The sequence below is a fragment of the Colias philodice genome, chromosome 29 (genome assembly GCF_061535455.1).
Source record: "Colias philodice isolate Cphi_HAF_F1 chromosome 29, ilColPhil1 Martin Lab GWU primary, whole genome shotgun sequence".
Classification (NCBI taxonomy): domain Eukaryota; kingdom Metazoa; phylum Arthropoda; class Insecta; order Lepidoptera; family Pieridae; genus Colias; species Colias philodice.
The window spans coordinates 1,967,910-1,985,140 of NC_143114.1; the positions used below are offsets into that span (position 1 = coordinate 1,967,910).

General features: G+C 33.6%; 2 protein-coding genes and 1 long non-coding RNA gene across 6 annotated transcripts; 1 reads left to right on the forward strand and 2 right to left on the reverse strand.

The window, feature by feature from the left end:
- Positions 1–369: 369 nt before the first annotated feature.
- Positions 370–3,651, reverse strand: LOC149475771 (uncharacterized). The gene is made up of 5 exons (XM_089712980.1): positions 3,457–3,651; positions 3,238–3,326; positions 2,104–2,228; positions 1,494–1,570; positions 370–742 (listed from the first exon to the last, which is right to left on the reverse strand). Exons 1-5 carry the CDS (start codon positions 3,533–3,535, stop codon positions 624–626), a joined length of 489 nt encoding a protein of 162 aa, XP_089569106.1. The 5' UTR covers positions 3,536–3,651; the 3' UTR covers positions 370–623.
- Positions 3,652–3,799: 148 nt separating this feature from the next.
- On the forward strand, positions 3,800–5,628 carry LOC149475772 (uncharacterized). The gene is made up of 4 exons (XM_089712957.1): positions 3,800–4,117; positions 4,243–4,426; positions 4,701–4,808; positions 5,239–5,628. The coding sequence occupies exons 1-4, from the start codon at positions 4,041–4,043 to the stop codon at positions 5,536–5,538; spliced, it is 669 nt and encodes a 222-aa protein (XP_089569083.1). The 5' UTR covers positions 3,800–4,040; the 3' UTR covers positions 5,539–5,628.
- Positions 5,629–13,549: 7,921 nt separating this feature from the next.
- Positions 13,550–17,162, reverse strand: LOC149475773 (uncharacterized). Of its 4 annotated transcripts, none has more exons than XR_016318007.1 (3): positions 16,407–16,890; positions 16,049–16,207; positions 13,550–14,209 (listed from the first exon to the last, which is right to left on the reverse strand). It is a non-coding gene; the product is annotated as an uncharacterized LOC149475773 (long non-coding RNA). The 4 variants fall into 4 exon arrangements; XR_016318008.1 differs by lacking the exon at positions 16,407–16,890 and adding an exon at positions 16,919–17,162 and having other exon boundaries at positions 13,551–14,209; XR_016318009.1 differs by having other exon boundaries at positions 13,551–14,209; positions 16,718–16,890.
- Between the last annotated feature and the right edge of the window lie 69 nt (positions 17,163–17,231).

Sequence of the window (17,231 nt, forward strand, 5' to 3'; positions counted from 1 at the left end):
TTAATACTTAAAGCAAAAACATTTACGAAGTTTACGAATACAGTATGAAATTTGACATAGTCTAAAATCTTGATAACTACGCAACAAAGTTTTAAAAATTAATGTCTGTTTGTCCATAAAAAAAATCTATACAAATAAACAGAGGGTCTGTATTTAATATTGAAATAACCGCTTTTTACTAAATACGTATATGCGTACTAGTACGTATGTACATAATTTTTTCTGTTTGTTCCGACTAAAATCTGTAACGGCTGCAGCCATTTTGACGAGAGTTTCACTGACAGTGAGTAACAGAGGCTACTTTTTCTACTGATATTCACCCAGGAACATTAGGATTAGGAGGAAAAACTCATTTACGATATACGCAGCTAGTTTAAAATAATTTAATTCCACAAAAAAAAATTGGTTGTTTGTAAAGTAGGTTTACGATCGAGATGTTTACGTGATAACGTCTTACTGGTGGCAGCGCTCGAGATGAGACGGGAGATCGGTCCGTCTCTCTCTCGTTATACCTGCGATCGCGCTCGTGAGGTTTTGGTGTGACAAGTTTCTGAACATGTCACCCGACTAAAACGATTTTAAAAACGTTATCACGTTAAAAAACACAATTTATCACAAATCCCTTATTTCTCCACCCCGGTGAGTGGGTTCGGGAACGCTGACCCCAGTTGCTCCCACATCATTTCGCTGTCCGCTTGTAACTCGAACGGCTGCAAGAGACGCCGGGACTTGTTCTTTATATCTGATACCGAGTTAGGGATATTTATTTTTGTAATTATTAAGTTTCATTTGTATTAATGTTTTAAAAGAGTTAAGTACATAAAAAATACTTATAAAATTCCAGACACAGTTTTTTTTCAAATAGATGAATTCTTAAAACTCTATGTGTACACCCATAACAAGCAACCCGCCCAGCTTTGCTACCAGCACGTGACCTATCGATTAACATTATGTTCTCATAGACAAAATGCTCACATTAGCGAAGCGGTATATGCCGGCTGCGCAAAGCTAGAGAAGAAAACATGGATTTTCAGGAAAATATTCGCAAAAATTTTTTTATGTAATTTTGTTGTTTAAGTATTTTTTACGTGATCAGTGTATGCAAAGCTACAAGTCCCTTCGCGCTTAGTATACCAATAGTGGGACACCCTGTATAATATATACAACGGGCAAGGCAGAGGCGGAACTCTTGTCGTAAATATAACGTGATAAATGAAATATGAATAAACACTATTACTGCTTTTAGAAATTAAAGACTTTTTAACGGATTTTAAACGCGATTTATTCATTATATTATTTTGCCGACGTTTTGAACACTTTATAGCTAGCGCGGTCACACGGGGAGACTCCAGACAGTCTCTAATGGGAAAATAATATAATGAATAAATCGCGTTTAAAATCCGTTATAAATTCTTTAATTTCTAAATGTATAATACTCGCGTAAAATCAAACACTAGAAAATACTACTATTACTGCTTGTGTAAAAAGGATACAGCCCTTAGCGACATTTGGTGGTGCAGTAAAGTCGAAACGAATGCCAGTCAGCTCCTTCCCAATTTGATATGCTTCCCTGTAATGACATTCATGAGTAATAATTTGATAGTGAAATATTATCCTGTGAATGCTTTATATGTAGCCCTCACATCTCAAAAATACTGAACCAATTTTGATGAAACTAGCACTGATATATATGCACGAATATACCCAACACAAAGCAATAATTTTCTGGTTGTTGAGTTAAGCGTGAACAATTTATTCACTCATGAAATATATACACCTGTGTTTAAAAGCATTTGCAGATATACATATTGAAAAATTTCAATTTTGACAAAAGTTCATGAACATATACATCAAATTGATGAAATTTTGGAAGTTGCCTAAAAAACATGTAGTTTCCAAATGCAAAAAACTCAATCTATATTAATATTATAAAGCTGAAGAGTTTGTTTGAACACACTAATCTCAGGAACTAATGGTTTCATTTGAAAAATTCTTTTGGTGTTAGGTAGCCCATATATTGGGGAAGGCTATAAAATACAAGAGCAGAGCACTGCGGGTAAAACCGTGGAGCACAGCTAGTTAGTAAAGAAAAATAAAACTTACTTAGCATTCTCCAGTCTGATCTTATCGCTATCGGTTATAGTCAGTCTCGATTCGAACGTTTCGCACATTCTGTCCAATTCATTTGTCCTTTTGGATAATTCAGTAAGCTGCTGCGTCAATTCCTCCTGAAAAATGTATCCATAGTAATATTATAAACTAGCTTTGTAGAAAACTTCACAAATTATATATCAAAACATTCCTATAGGACCACTTGTATCTATTAAAAATCTTCATCAAAATCTGTTGCATAGTTTTAAATATCTAAGCATACATATGGACGGACTGATAGCAAGGGCGACTTTGTTTTATCCTATGTAGTGATGTGAAACTGTGTTAGTTTGTCTATTTTTCTTGATTTAAAGAAATGATTTTATGATATGATTTTTGTATCATAAAAAACTTTTAACCTACGCAGAGTGCAACTACGTGTATAACCGGAGCCCTCACAGGGCACGGCCCCTTCAACAAACATCTCTTAATTTAGGGATCACACACAGTCCACTATGCAGAGCATGCATGTCGTCCGAGGAAACGGCAGCCCACGTCATCATGGAATGTAAGGGGGTTGCGGAGTACAGGGCAAGGCACCTGGGGTCTTCCGGGTCCCTCCCTGAAACCTTCAGCAGCCCTCACAAGTTGCTTGGCTTCATGGAGGAGCTCGGGTGGTTTCAGTATTAGCTGGTTTCCCCCACCTCCCTCTCTCACGCAAAATAGGCGCTTGACATCGAGTTGCAGAGAAATGCCCGTACATTATTTATTTTATGATTTTTGTATTTGGTGATAGTTAGGTGGCTAGAGAGTAATATAGGCTACTTTTTACAGCAGTGAAACATCTCATTACTATAAGAGTATGCTTTTACGATGCAAGTGCTTATATCATAAGAACTGAAAACTTAACCCATTGAGCCCCGAATGGCCCGATCGGTCCACGACACAATAGATTTTCTATTGTGTCTGTGATTCCGGGGCCTGAGTCATTAATTATATCTTTATCAGCCAAATAGCTTAATCAACTATTATATTAAGAGCCTAGCCTCTTTGTTAACTGCCTAACTATTTGTTTCTATAACATTAACTACTTGCCTGGGCAAGTGATTAAAATTTAGATCTACTTAATTAAGAAGTATTACTCACATTTAATTTTGATTCCTGCGCAAGTTTGTGTTCTTTTTCAAACCTTTTTTTACGTTCTTTGATTTTTTTTTGGTCCTTATCAATTATATCTGCAAATGAAACAAAGTTTCTTGACCATAATCGAGAGAAATAGAGGAGTTGTTTTTGATGTAAAATTTTTAGAAAAAGTGCAACTGCAAATATGAAAATAATATTGTTTTAAGTTTATTTTCCTCTCACCGTCGATTCTTTTTAGTACAGCATCTATTTCCTCCAAAAATTCTAATAGCCATGGATCCATTGCAGTGTCAGTGGTCATTTTGTTATTATTTCTGCACTAACTAAAATTAATCAAGCAACAAAATTAAATTCGCGTCTTTTCAAATAAAATTCAAACACAACGTTCAAAACTTCAAATTTCATCAAAAATGAACTGACAAAAACAACCACAGATTACACAAAATGAACTGTCAACCACAGAAACCAAAACGTAGGTACAGAAAAAGTATGAGTTAAGCAAAGTTCCCATTGATAGTACTTCGCTGTTGCCATGTTATAAAATTATTAAATGACAAGTCTAAAACAGCAGTTACCATGATAGTACATGCATTTGCGTTTGACGGATGTTTGTGATTTGATCTTTTGATATTGTTATTTTTATTGATTTTGTGATTATAAGCATATGGAAGAGATGTGGACAAGAAATAAACTACTCCTTGGATGTGAAGATATGAAGATGAAAACCTAATTTATATACAATAAAGCATATTGAGTATGGCTTTTAAAAAACGCACAATTTAAATGTCTAGTCATTATTATTTACAATGCCCAAGTGCAGCTTTAAAGATTGCAGAAATGTAACATCGAAAACATTAAAGAAAGATGGGATATCTTACTTTCGGTTAGTATATTTATTAATACGAATATTTTTGCGAAAAAACAATGTCTAATTATGAAAATAAATGCTCCAAGTTTAATTGAAATAAAAATAATGAAGATATGCATTATTTCCTTTATTGAATTCAGCTTTCCCCGTGACTCTATACAGTGCGGAAAATGGTTGACGGTGGTATCCAGTCAAAGAGGAGAACCAAATTACAAAATAAACAGATCCAGTGTAGTATGCTCCGAACATTTTGCTGATAAGGATATGTATGAAACACACACGGGAATAAAACGTCTTCACAAATCTGCTTGCCCAAAAAAACATGTAAGGCCTCATAAGTTGGTTTAAATAATATGCTTAAACACCTGTCAACTCCGTATATGATGTGTTACCTTCTTATGACTGCTTACTACCAATTATTATAATCAATACTATCATACAGTGCTTAAACAGAAGATGGAGTTTGAATAGTTATAGTTTGTTTTGATAAATTTACAAATATTTATTCATAGCTAGTTAAGTACTTGTCTATATTACTGAGAGATATTTTTTTTATTGTAAGACGATAAAATGCACGTTACTAATAATAATATTATAGGTGAATGAAGATGAAAAGCCAAAGAAGAGCTTCGTGGAAAGGGTTACCGTTAAAAGTTCTAGTGAGTCGGAAACGTTGGAGAATGAAGCCATACCTCGTTGTCCAAAGGTACTGAGATCGAGATCTATATTATCATTATGATTTTATATTTGATGTGAAACTTCTTTATGCGCGTTGAGAATAAAAATTCAGCGTCATGGCAATACCGTCATATCATGGAGGCAGGCAACGATTTTAGTATCTTTGTATCTTACCAAAGAAGTTTCACTTCTGACACGCATGCTCGGCACACACGCTCTTTTTTTGTTTGTTTGTCATGATTTTCCTCAAAACTACTGTACCATATTAAATAAAATTGCTTAAAACTCACTGAACAATTTCCTTAATGGGAAATAAGTGATTTGCTTTTTCTGGCTTGACAGACAATTTGTTCCCTACAAAATCGAAGTGAACACTTACTCATTCACCTCTACACCGTGCAAAATAATTATCGCCAAAATTATTGTCTTCCGGTGTTTAAAATAACTGTCTTTTGCAGCTTTTGATTGTAGATGATTATACTCAGATAGACAACGTTGATGTCGCATCCACAGCGTCATCAGAATCGGCTAGTGACAGTGCTCACTTGCGACTCCTCAAGCGAGAACGCACTAAATTAAAAAAAAAGGTGACGTCAAAAGACAAAGAAATTGAAAATATCTTAAAAAAGAACCATAAAATTATCAAAAAAACTGCGTCTCTGAGAACAGCACTGAAGTTGTTGAGAAGACGATTGTATTTTATAATAAGAAATAAAGTTAAAGCAGCTGCAGCTGGTGCTCAAAATGCAAGCAAGTGATCAAAATGTTTTTTTTTTTAATAGTACTTTGTTATTTTTATGTATATTCCATGACTATTAAGTGAAATAAAACTGGGATTTATAAACGCTTTTACTTATTATTCATTATCATCATCATCAGTACAACCCATAATCCACTACGCTGGCTAAGTGCGGGTTGGTAGATGTCGCAAGTCGTCGAAATTTTGATTCTTCGAAATGTCAGTTTCCTCAAGATGTTTTTCTTCACCGTTTGAGCAGTGGTAAAGTAGTAACATGCACGGTTAAATTGAAAAATCAATTTATTTCCTTTATTCTCGCCTGGTCTCAAACCCTCACACACAGGTCCTCACCACCGAGTCAACACTTAATATTTACTCACTTTAAAATTGCAAACGCTGGAAATAGGGATTGCCAAACTGTCTTTGTGCCTTAGATTAATTATTATAAAAATAAAAATATGAATCATTTTTTATTACCTAGCCTCATAAAATTTAATCCCTAACCTTTATACATTTCTAAGCAATTTACTACTCTGCCGTCCTTTAACTAGAAAGCCGTTAAGCCGACGAAGTGAGTTTCGAGTAAATGGCAAAAAACACGGAAATCGTTATTTCTTAAAAATTATGACACTTAGAACAATTATTGTGAGATACATCGATCGAAATTTAATTATATTATATATAAATAATAATTTTTACCCAGAACCTGTTATAATTTATTTTTAAATTCAATTTTTCTCGTTTAGTTCAGCATATAATCTGAAAATTTTATCTATTTACTGGACAAGACGGCCGTTAACATACCATAGCGACTTTTTAGCTAAGTAATTTAGTATTTTTATTTTCATTTTGGGATTTTTTTTTTATTTAGTAATAAAATGCTTACCTAAAACGTCGTTAAGCTACTATAACTACTTTTAAGCTATGACTTTCGCTTTAATTTAAATTTCAAAAACTTTATAATCAACGGTTAAAGGCTTTTAGATGCTTTTGTACTATGATTCTATATAGTTGTACTAAATTTTAATCTTACTAATGTTAAAAATTTGCTGCTGTCTTAGGCTTAGGCTTTGCTCTCGGGAATTACATCCTCTAGGTCAACCAATGGAAAGGAAAAGGATCAAAAGCTTTTAGGTTTAAGTATTAAGGATTTAAACACTATCTAAATTAATGGTTCTTGCGTCTGTTTGTGAGTAACAAGTATTGTAACTCTTTTTAAGTTGTTGATAAAATTAACCTTTATTTCTCGTCATGTTCACGTTTATTTCATTACAGAGGCTCATTAAGGGGTTAAGATTATAGATAAATCTTCTCGCTTTTCTTTTTGGAACCGTATTTTCATTTAGAATTGCAATTATAACGTTATTTTATAAATACTCTTCTGCGAAGCCATCATACGAGTCACGGATATGTGAGTACATATAGAACCACAAACAATGTAAACATAAATCGTTTCCTGAAAAAAAAATTAAGACTTGTGCACGAGGTTTTTGAAAAAAACACCCTGGTTTCAATGGGGCTTCAAGCTCGACTTACATGTGGATGTGGGATGCTCTCAATAAATAATGTAGAACCGCTTATCAAATGATGAGAAGACTCTTTCATTCACATTTTTTTTTTTTTTTTTTTTTTTATTATTGACATCTGCGATCAGTCAACGGACTATGAGCAGATATTTGGACAGAATGATTTGGCGATTTGAGAACCAGAACCAGTGCCCTAATTCCCCTTTCTAACGTAGCTCAACATCAACATTAGCTCTTTTCAGACGTTTCCTGGGCTTGAGTTTCAGCAATTGCTGGGAGAGCGGATTAGGATGCATTACAAGTCTTTGCTTATGCTTCTTGAGGTATTTTGTAGCTTCCTCCTTAATTGTAGGCATTTCTAAGTACTCATGAATTTCAGAGTTGCGAGTGAACCATGGAGCTGCCGTGAGCACTCTTAGGATTTTGTTTTGCACCCTTTGCATGCACATTAGGTTGGATTCGCTAGCGGAGGCCCAGAGTTGAATACCATATGTCCAAATAGGTTTTATTACTGCGCAGTACACTCTAAGTTTATTGCTTAGAGAAAGTGTGGATTGTCTACCCAAGAGCCAAAGTAAGTTTTTGAAGCGGAAGTTAACTTCAGTCTTCTTCTTCTTTATATGATCTTTCCAGGTGAGCCTACGATCCAAGTAGAAGCCGAGGTACTTCACGCAATTAGACTGTGGTAGAGTTTCTTGGCCCAAATGGACAGGCGGGCAGAGACCATGTCTAAGTGCAAATGTGATGTGATGTGATTTAGGCGCACTTGCTCTTATGCGCCACTTATCTAGCCAATCTTGGGTTTTATTTAGCTGATTTTGAAGAATATAGCTAGCTTTCTCTCGATCTGGATTGCATACTAGGAATGCGGCGTCATCGGCAAATGTTGCTATAGATACCCCTGGGTGTTGGGGAAGGTCGCTAGTGAAAATATTATATAAGACCGGGCCTAGTACAGATCCTTGAGGGACACCAGCTAAGCAAGCGAAGAGAGATGATCTGGCATCATGAACCTTTACCTGGAACATCCTTTCGCTGAGGTAAGATTCAATAAGTAAGTAATAGGAGTGAGGTAAAAACAGTTTGATCTTGCAAAGTAGACCCCTGTGCCACACACGATCAAAAGCTTGCTGGACATCGAGGAAGGCGGCCGAGCAGTATTCCTTATTTTCAAGACATTCCCTAATAATTTGGTAAACGCGATGAACCTGTTCTACCGTGGAGTGCTGGTCTCGGAATCCATATTGATGATCTGGAATCAACTGAACTTGCTGTAGTTCTGTTTTCAATCTATGCAGGCCCAGTAGACAAAGTAACAATTACAAAACGATAACGAAGTTAGAAATCGCAAAAATGTATGGGATTGACATACGCCGCGTTAGATCACGTGGTCTATCTAATGTCAATCCCATACATTTTTGCGATTTCTAACTTCGTTATCGTTTTGTAATTGTTACTTTGTCTAAGGCCCCAGGACTACTCTTTCCCATAGCTTGGATAAGATCGGAGTAAGGCTGATAGGACGATAAGATTGTGTTTCATTAGCTGGTTTGCCAGGTTTGGGAACCATTACAATTTGCGATATTTTCCAAAGAGCAGGAACGTACGATATTTTAAGAGAGCTATTTATGAGAATAGTGAGGAAGACGACAGCTTTTCGTGGGAGTTCTTTTAGGATCTTAGCGTTAATCAAATCGAAGCCTGGAGCTTTTTTGGAGTCCATTATAGAGATAAGTCTGGATAGCTCACGTGGCGTTGTTAGGCGCAGGGGTGGACAAAGTTGAACATCTTGCTTAAGGATGGTGTCTATTTCGGAATCCTCAGGTGAATTAGGTTCATTTGGTTTAAAGATGTTAGCTAGGTGGCTTGCGAAGACATCAGCTTTCTCTTGATCAGTGCGCGCCCATGAGTTGTTTGATCTAATGGGTGGAGAACAATTCTGTGGTTGTGGAATATTTTTAGTTGCTTTCCAGAGCGAGTGGACTCCATACGCTTCAGGAGACATCCTTTCAAATTCAAATTCAAATTCAAATTATATTTATTTGCAAGAATGTAGTTACTAATTATAGATGTTTTTAATTACAATATTATGTGGCTAATACATTCTACCCATTGATTGGGTGTGCAAATATTGAAAAAGAAAGTTGATTAGTCTAATTATTTAAATGTACACACAATTCAATTTTCACAATTACGCGAACGCACTACGATTAACACGATTATATCACACACTTATCACACACAATTCAGTTTACACTACTTAAAAGTCATAAATTCTTCAATGTCATAAAATTGTTTCACCATCAACCAGTTCGTCAGTTTATTTTTGAAAAAGTTTACTGGTAGTTCCTTGAAATTGTCCGGTATTTTATTATATATTTTAATAGCCATAAATATTACACTGTTTTTAGCTTTGTTCAAGTTAAAGTAAGGATCCGTAATTTACTAAACAGAGGTCTACAACTGTCTCTTTGGTTCAAACCGCACAGAGCTCTGATACATTTTTTTTTGTGAGACAAATACCTTCCGCACATCACAAGATTGCTTTTTAGAGAATTATCCCTGGCTTCTTTTAGGAGATTTTTAAGGTCCTTAATAGCACGATTTAAGCGACTTTTATCTATTCATTCACATTTAGAAAATATAATATACCAGAATATGTGGAAAATAGCAGGAGGTAGAAAACTTTTTATTTGCTACCATGTAAAAAAATACAAATCTTAATAATCATAAAGAAAGAAAAAATAGCAATAGTGGCAAAATGGTCTCCCCGTCAGCGGGTCAAAGGTAGTGAGTGTACTCATAACAATTTTTGTATCACCATCTCTAGTACATTGCTTGACAGTCGATTACTAATTCCACCCAAGGGGTAAATTACATTATTAATAAATAGTTTTAAAAATTAAATAGTATAGACTGCCTATGTCCTCTTTCTCGGTTAAATTACATTATTAATAAATAGTTTTAAAAATTAAATAGTATAGACTGCCTATGTCCTCTTTCTCGGTTACAGAGACAAATCAGAGTCTAAACAGAGAAATACGATTGAAAGTTCGCAATGTCGTAACCATTATCTACCAAATTTTCGTAACTTTGACTTGTTATATTTTCCGTAATTTAGCTGCTAGATTGTTTAAAACTTAGTAAACTTGATCAGAAATAATACGTCTTGTAAAAGAAAATCAAAAGCAATCGGTACTCTGCTTGGGGGCGACATTATTTCATCATCACTCTCATCCCCAAAACTGATGCATCACCAGAATCGGATAACTGCCTTTTAGCTAAAAAATGAGGGTTAGCTGCTTTGTAGCTAAGCAAAAAAGTGTTATTAGAATTTGTCCTAAATAAAATTACTTAACTAAAAAAGCGTTAAGGGCGAGTAACTGCAAATAAGGTAAGGATTTCCATTGGAATAGTTATATGAAAGCTTATCATAAAGCAGTTATAGTCCTTTTGCGTCTCTATAGTCAAGTATAATCTGATAACGTACTTTTAGTCAAGTAAAAAGCTAAAAAATAATTATTAAATCTGGCGGTTAAGGTACTTTAAAGGAAATTTAGCGAAGTAGTGTTGGTTAGACGCTTTAAAGTTATGGAATCGCTGAAAATTGTGTTATTTAACGGCTTACAATATTTTTATATCTCTATAACTATTAATGCTAGAGAAATGATTCTTAGACAGAAAGATAGAGAATTTTGAACTCTGTCACCCTACATTTAAAACTGAAAATTGACCATTTGTTGGTTAACGGCTTTTTAGTTAAAGGACGGCAGTACTATATTACTTGCTCTGTGGCAATTTACCTACTTTAAAGGCAATCTGTGTGAAACAAGTAAATAAATTTTATAACTTCAGTTATTTGGTATGCGTTTCAATTCATACAAATATAAATCCAAAGACCATACTAATTATTCCACCAGCTTAAAGGGAAGAAAACGTGGGCTTCTTATTTCTATAATAATGTTGTCATAATCATCTCAATTTTTAATTGCATCAAAATATAAACTTATGTGTCTATGACCTAGTACTATGAATATTTTTTTCAACTCAGATAGGTACGTGCTTTGTACCCAGTTTGCCATTTCAGCAATCAAATTATAAATCATTATCCAAGATCCAGACCAATGATCTAAGTCCGAGACCACATTTTTTATATTAAAACAAAGTGTTGCTATATACAAATTACAATATTTTTATATTCGTGTAATGTATACAGATATTGTGTAAACACCTTTACTTATACATATTTAATCTGTACCAGTGGAAGATATTAGATAAATCATTTGTACTCGAGTTTGTACTCCATTCACTTTTCTGTAAATTATTTATCAATCATAATCATCTTTTATTATTGAATTAGTTTCTGATTTTCAGTTAATAATGATATTCGTAAATGCTCTTCCTCTATCACAAGGATTCGCGATACTAGCGCTGCGTACAATTCACGACAGGAACCAGTGTTGCCAATTTGGCATAATTTATGCTAAATTTAGCATATTTTTACATTGTTTAGCATTTTTATTTGTTGTCTAGCATATAGCTTATTTTTTAGCATATAAAATATTATATAATAAAAGTTAAACCATATGAAACCAACTACAGTTTTGCTACCTTGCATACGTAAATTTAGTCGACATTTCATGGAAATGCACAACTTCCACCTTGGAATTCTGGAATGAAGTAATTGATTATAAAGACGCAGCTGGTAATAACCCTTTTGCAGATTTATCACAGCTGGAACGCGGAAATAGAACGTGTTTTTAGCCAAATGAATGTCGTCAAAACTAAGCTTCGCAACCGTTTGTCGGTAAAAACGTTAAATGCCATTTTATACATGTAAGATTTGGCCTAAAGAGGGCAGGAAAATGCTGCTACTCTTACACAGTTCCGGATAATGTACTGCGCTCTATAGGCACCAAGGAAATATAAAGTCTTGGCAATGAGGCTTCCACGTCTATGTCAACATTATCGGCTGCGGATGAAGACCAAGATATTAATATTTTATTTGATAATAACACACTCGAATAAGAGATGTTATTATTTATGATGTTATTATTTACATATGTGTAAATAAATGTGTTGGATAAATAAAATTTTAAGTAAAATGTCGTTTTATTTGACATTAAAAATTTTTAGCAAAATATGTAGCTTAATTATAAATCCTTTAGCAAAATTTTGGCAAAATTTTAACAGCCATTTAGCAAATTTTATGTTAGTCTTGCTGGCAACACTGACAGGAACTAAACTCCAGCGACTTTTTGGCGGGAAGTCAAACTAAGCGGGAGGTTTAATTTTTTCTGCGATTAAATTTTTCAACATTTTGTATAAATACTGTAAATAATTGTTTATATAGTTAATTAATACACACCAAAATATATTTTAAATATTATGGGAGTCGATTCTGACGGTGGCGAAAGCCCCGTTGAAAAAGAAACTAAAAAAAGAAAATTGACTACGACGAAGAAAGATCTCGATTTCAAAATTTTTACCAAACCGAATTATACGAGACAGTTCCCAGATAATCATAGCACAGACTGTATAGTATACGTAGAATCTCTCGACAGTGAAAAAATTGGTAATAAAAATCCAATAGCGCTTACTAAACTTTTCACTGAGCATGTTAAAGGTGTTGCTGGTGTGCACAGAGTCAATGCTTTCAAACTTGGTGTTACATTTAAAAAAGCAGTATCAGCTAACAATTTCTTAAAAATGGAGAAATTTCTTTTAAAAAATAAATTAAAAGCATTTGTGCCGGCGCACTTAACAGAATCCACTGGGGTCATTAGGCATGTCCCCACAGATTTAACAAATGAAGAGATATACAAGATTATCACTTGTGATGCGGAAGTGATTTCAATAAAACGATTCCAGAGAAAAGTAGATGGAAAACTGACACCATTAGGTACTATTGCAGTAACCTTTGCGACTACGACACTGCCACAATATGCTTATATACAAATGTTCAGATACCCGATCCAGTTGTACATCCCACCCCTGTTACAATGTTATAAATGCCTTAAGTTTAATCACTCAGCAAAAGCTTGCAGAGGTACTCAAATGTGCTCTTCATGTGCTGGACAGCACTCATACAAAGAATGCGATGTTGAAGAAATTATATGCATCAACTGCAGCGGTCATCACTTAGCAATCTCGAGAGACTGCCCAGTAAAACAAAAAAAAATAGAAGAAAAGAAAAGTAAATACATGAACCTCAGTCGATCATATGCCACTGTGGTGAGTACCGTACCCACTATCCCTGATAAAAGATTCCCAGCTCTTAATAAACCGGTTAAGCCGATTGACACAGCTACTGGCACTAATTCAAAATCACTCAACCTTGAGCAAATTGTAGATAATGAAATAATTATAAATGCATTAGTCAAGTCTCTCATAATGCTTGGTAATAGCAAAAACAGTACTCCAGTAACAAATAAAACAATTAAAGATATTTTATTAAGTAATTTAATAACATAATGGATGCATATTTAAAGATTATACAATTTAATATACAAAGCTTACAAAGCAAAAAAACCTTATTAAAAACATTTCTCTCGGAGCATGATATAGATATTTGTTTATTGAACGAAACCTGGCTTAAAAGTACTAGTATTATTCCTAATTTTACACCATATAACCTTATATATAAAAACTCAGTAAATACGCATAATGGAGTAGGTATATTAATTAAACAAAATTTAAAATACAATATTGTACAAACAACTTTTTATGAAAGCATTCAAAACATTTGCATATCAATTGATACATCTATAGGTAAATTACATATTCTTTGTGTATATGCTCCTCCAAATAGTAACAGATTTGCCACCAACAAAATGAGAAAGGTCTTACTCGAAACTCCTAAGCCGTGTCTTGTCATGGGTGATTTAAATGCACATCACATTTTATTTGGATGTGCGACTAATAATAATAGAGGTAACAGTTTATATAATCTTATTGATGAATTTGATATGTGTATTCTAAATGATGGTCAGGCAACAACTGTTCAATATCCCAATAGAAATGCTTCTGCAATCGATTTATCCCTGGTCACTCCCTCATTGGCTCCTCTGTGTGAATGGCATGTCCACGATGATCCAATGGGTAGCTATCACTATCCAACTATGGTTGTTATGAATGTGAAACCATCTATATATGAAGTACGTCCTGTGGATGAAAAATATATTTATAACAAGGCAGACTGGTCTAAGTATCATGAATTATCAGAAACCTGTTTTTCAAATTTAGATATAGATAACACAGAACCAATTGATTTGTATAATAGTTTTGTAAATATTTTGTATGATATTAGAATGTCAACTGTTCCAAAACAAAAACCCCAACAATCTTTAAAAGTAATGAGGAAACCTGCACCTTGGTGGAATAATAAATGTGAGGATGCAGTTAAAAATTCTAAGTTAGCCCTTAGAGAATATAGACAGTCACCAAGTATTCCTAATTTTATTAAGTATAAAAAACTTGATGCTCAAAAGAAAAGGATATTAAAAGAGGAAAGTATTAATTCATGGCACAACTTATGTACTAGTTTTAATAGAATGACACCTGTTTCTCAAATATGGAGTTATGTAAAAAGATTTAAAAGAATAGGTTCTTGCCATAATAGGAATTTCAATGATGACTGGATTCCAAGCTTTTTAGATAACATATCAGATTCAACACAGTTAAATGAAGATAGGTTATATGCCATTTTACATAAATCTGTTGAAAACTCTAAAAATGCATTTCTCAATAGCAAATTTACCATCAATGAACTGTACATTTCAATTAAAAGTAGGAAAGATACAACACCAGGGTTAGATAGTATTCCATACTTATTAATTAAAAAGTTACACCCCAATGCGCAAAAAATTTTATTAAATATATACAATAAACTTTGGTTAAATTTAGTAATACCAGACTCATGGAAAACTCAATGTGTAATCCCAATTTTAAAGCCAAATAAACCTGCGAACAATCCTCTATCATATAGACCTATTTCTCTGTCATCATGCTTGGGCAAACTTTTTGAAAATATGTTAAAATTACGTTTAGATTACTTTGCTGAGACACAGCAAAAATTACCAGACATACAGTTTGGATTCAGAAAAGGAAGAAGTTGCTCTGAAAGCTTTGTATCTCTTATATCAAACCTTAAAAAGGCAAAATTGAGTCACAGTAATGTTATATGTGTCTTTTTAGATGTTAAAGGTGCATTTGATAATGTTAATATTGAGAGCTTGATAAATGTATTGCAAGAGTTGGAATTACCAAGACATATTTTAAACTGGATTTTAAACTTTTTATATAAAAGAACTCTATTTGTAAAATACAACAATAAATTACATGGACCTAGAACTGTAAACAAAGGGACAATGCAGGGAGCAACATTATCACCTTTATTGTACAACTTATACACATCTCAGATCCTTAATTTTGTAGACACATCAGATGTTAAAATATTGCAATTTGCTGATGACTTGCTTTTATATTGTGAAAATCAAAATCTTAATATAGCTGTTGAAAATATGAATACAGCATTAAGACAATTGCATTATTATTATAGTAACATATTAAAACTTCAAATAAGTTCGGAAAAAAGCAATGTTCTAATTTTTAGTAAAGATCCTTTTGCACACTCTACTGTAAATATTAAATATAATAATGAAATCATTCCTAATACCAATCAACATAAATTTCTAGGTGTAATACTAGATGATAAATTGAAATTTGATAAGCATATTAATTACATATGTCAGAATGCTATGAGGGGCATAAATATCTTAAGAAGCTTAGCAGGAACTTTTTGGGGATCTGATCCAAAAACATTGAGTATGCTATATAAAAGTATAGTCAGAAGTCATTTTGATTATAGCTCTTTAGCTTATATGAATGTTAGTAATACATTATTAAGAAAATTGGATGTGATACAAAATATGGGTCTGAGAATAATAAGTGGAGCCATGCGCACCACTCCTATTAATTCTATGGAAATTGAGAATTGCATACCTCCATTGTGTCTTCGACGATTACAGCTGGCTGAGAGATTTTGTTTGAAGGTGTTATCTTGTAATAATAATATTGTTCTAAATAATATCATTCATCCAATTCTACAGTCAGCTGGTACTCTCAACATCACGGCTAATACAATTATCTCAGGTAATTTGCCTGAAATTATAACAATAGTGAATTATGTAAAAAATCTAACAAAAGATATGTACATTAGCAACAAATGGCCAATTTACAAATTCCCTTATGATACATTACTTAATTTTCTAGATATAAAGTGTGATTTAGATTCTGTTAATAACAAGTTTGAATTCAGACAATATATATCCAATAAAACTGATTTTTACATTGTATATACCGATGGCTCTAAGAGTGATTGTCATGTTAAGGCTGCATTTTATGACCCACAAATGAAAGTAACTAAATGTTTCAGAATGCCAAATAGTTGTAGTATTTTCACAGCAGAAAGTTGGGCCATTCTGGCTGCTTTGACATATGTAAAATGTAATGTAATTAATTTAAATATTTTGATAGTTTCAGATTCCAAAAGTGTGTTATCTGCTTTATGTAATTGCAATTTTGTATATAAACAGAATTATATTTTGTATAGGATTAAGGATTTTTTACGAATTATAGGCAAACATATTGAATTTGTATGGGTTCCCTCACACAGTGGCATAACTGGTAACGAAATTGTAGACGAGGCAACACGTCAGGAGCATGACGAAGACCTGACAGGATCTTTCAAAGTTCCTTTTACGGATTATTATCATCAGTTTAAAACTTTAATGAAAAATATGTGGCAAGATTACTGGGATTTGACCACAGAAAACAAAGGAAAATGGTATGCAAATTTACAAAGAAACTTACCTACAACACCATGGTATAATGACTTCAGATACACTAGTCGAAAGTTTATAACGATCATTAACCGTTTGCGGTCTGGACATTGCTTGGTTCCAGCGCATCTTTATAGGATGAAAATAATTACAGAAAACATTTGTAGCCATTGTTCCCAGGAAAATGCAGACATACACCATATTATTTTACAGTGTCGAACGTTTGGTATTCAAAGATTGACACTTGTCAGTGAATTAAGTGATATCGCCCAAGGACATTCAATTAGTGTTCCCCGCCGGGTCGAAGATTTATTATCTAACAAAGATTATTTCATTCCGTTATA

Bases quoted from the DNA above. Each gene is read 5' to 3' on its own strand.
- LOC149475771 (XM_089712980.1), bottom strand. From the start codon at position 3,535: ATGACCACTGACACTGCAATGGATCCATGGCTATTAGAATTTTTGGAG. The intron at 3,327-3,456 runs GTGAGAGGAAAA...TTTCATTTGCAG, and splicing joins TGTACTAAAAAGAATCGACG to ATATAATTGATAAGGACCAA. The intron at 1,571-2,103 runs GTAAGTTTTATT...ATGTCATTACAG, and splicing joins ATCAGACTGGAGAATGCTAA to GGAAGCATATCAAATTGGGA.
- LOC149475772 (XM_089712957.1), top strand. From the start codon at position 4,041: ATGCCCAAGTGCAGCTTTAAAGATTGCAGAAATGTAACATCGAAAACA. The intron at 4,118-4,242 runs GTTAGTATATTT...TATTGAATTCAG, and splicing joins GATGGGATATCTTACTTTCG to CTTTCCCCGTGACTCTATAC. The intron at 4,809-5,238 runs GTACTGAGATCG...TGTCTTTTGCAG, and splicing joins CCATACCTCGTTGTCCAAAG to CTTTTGATTGTAGATGATTA.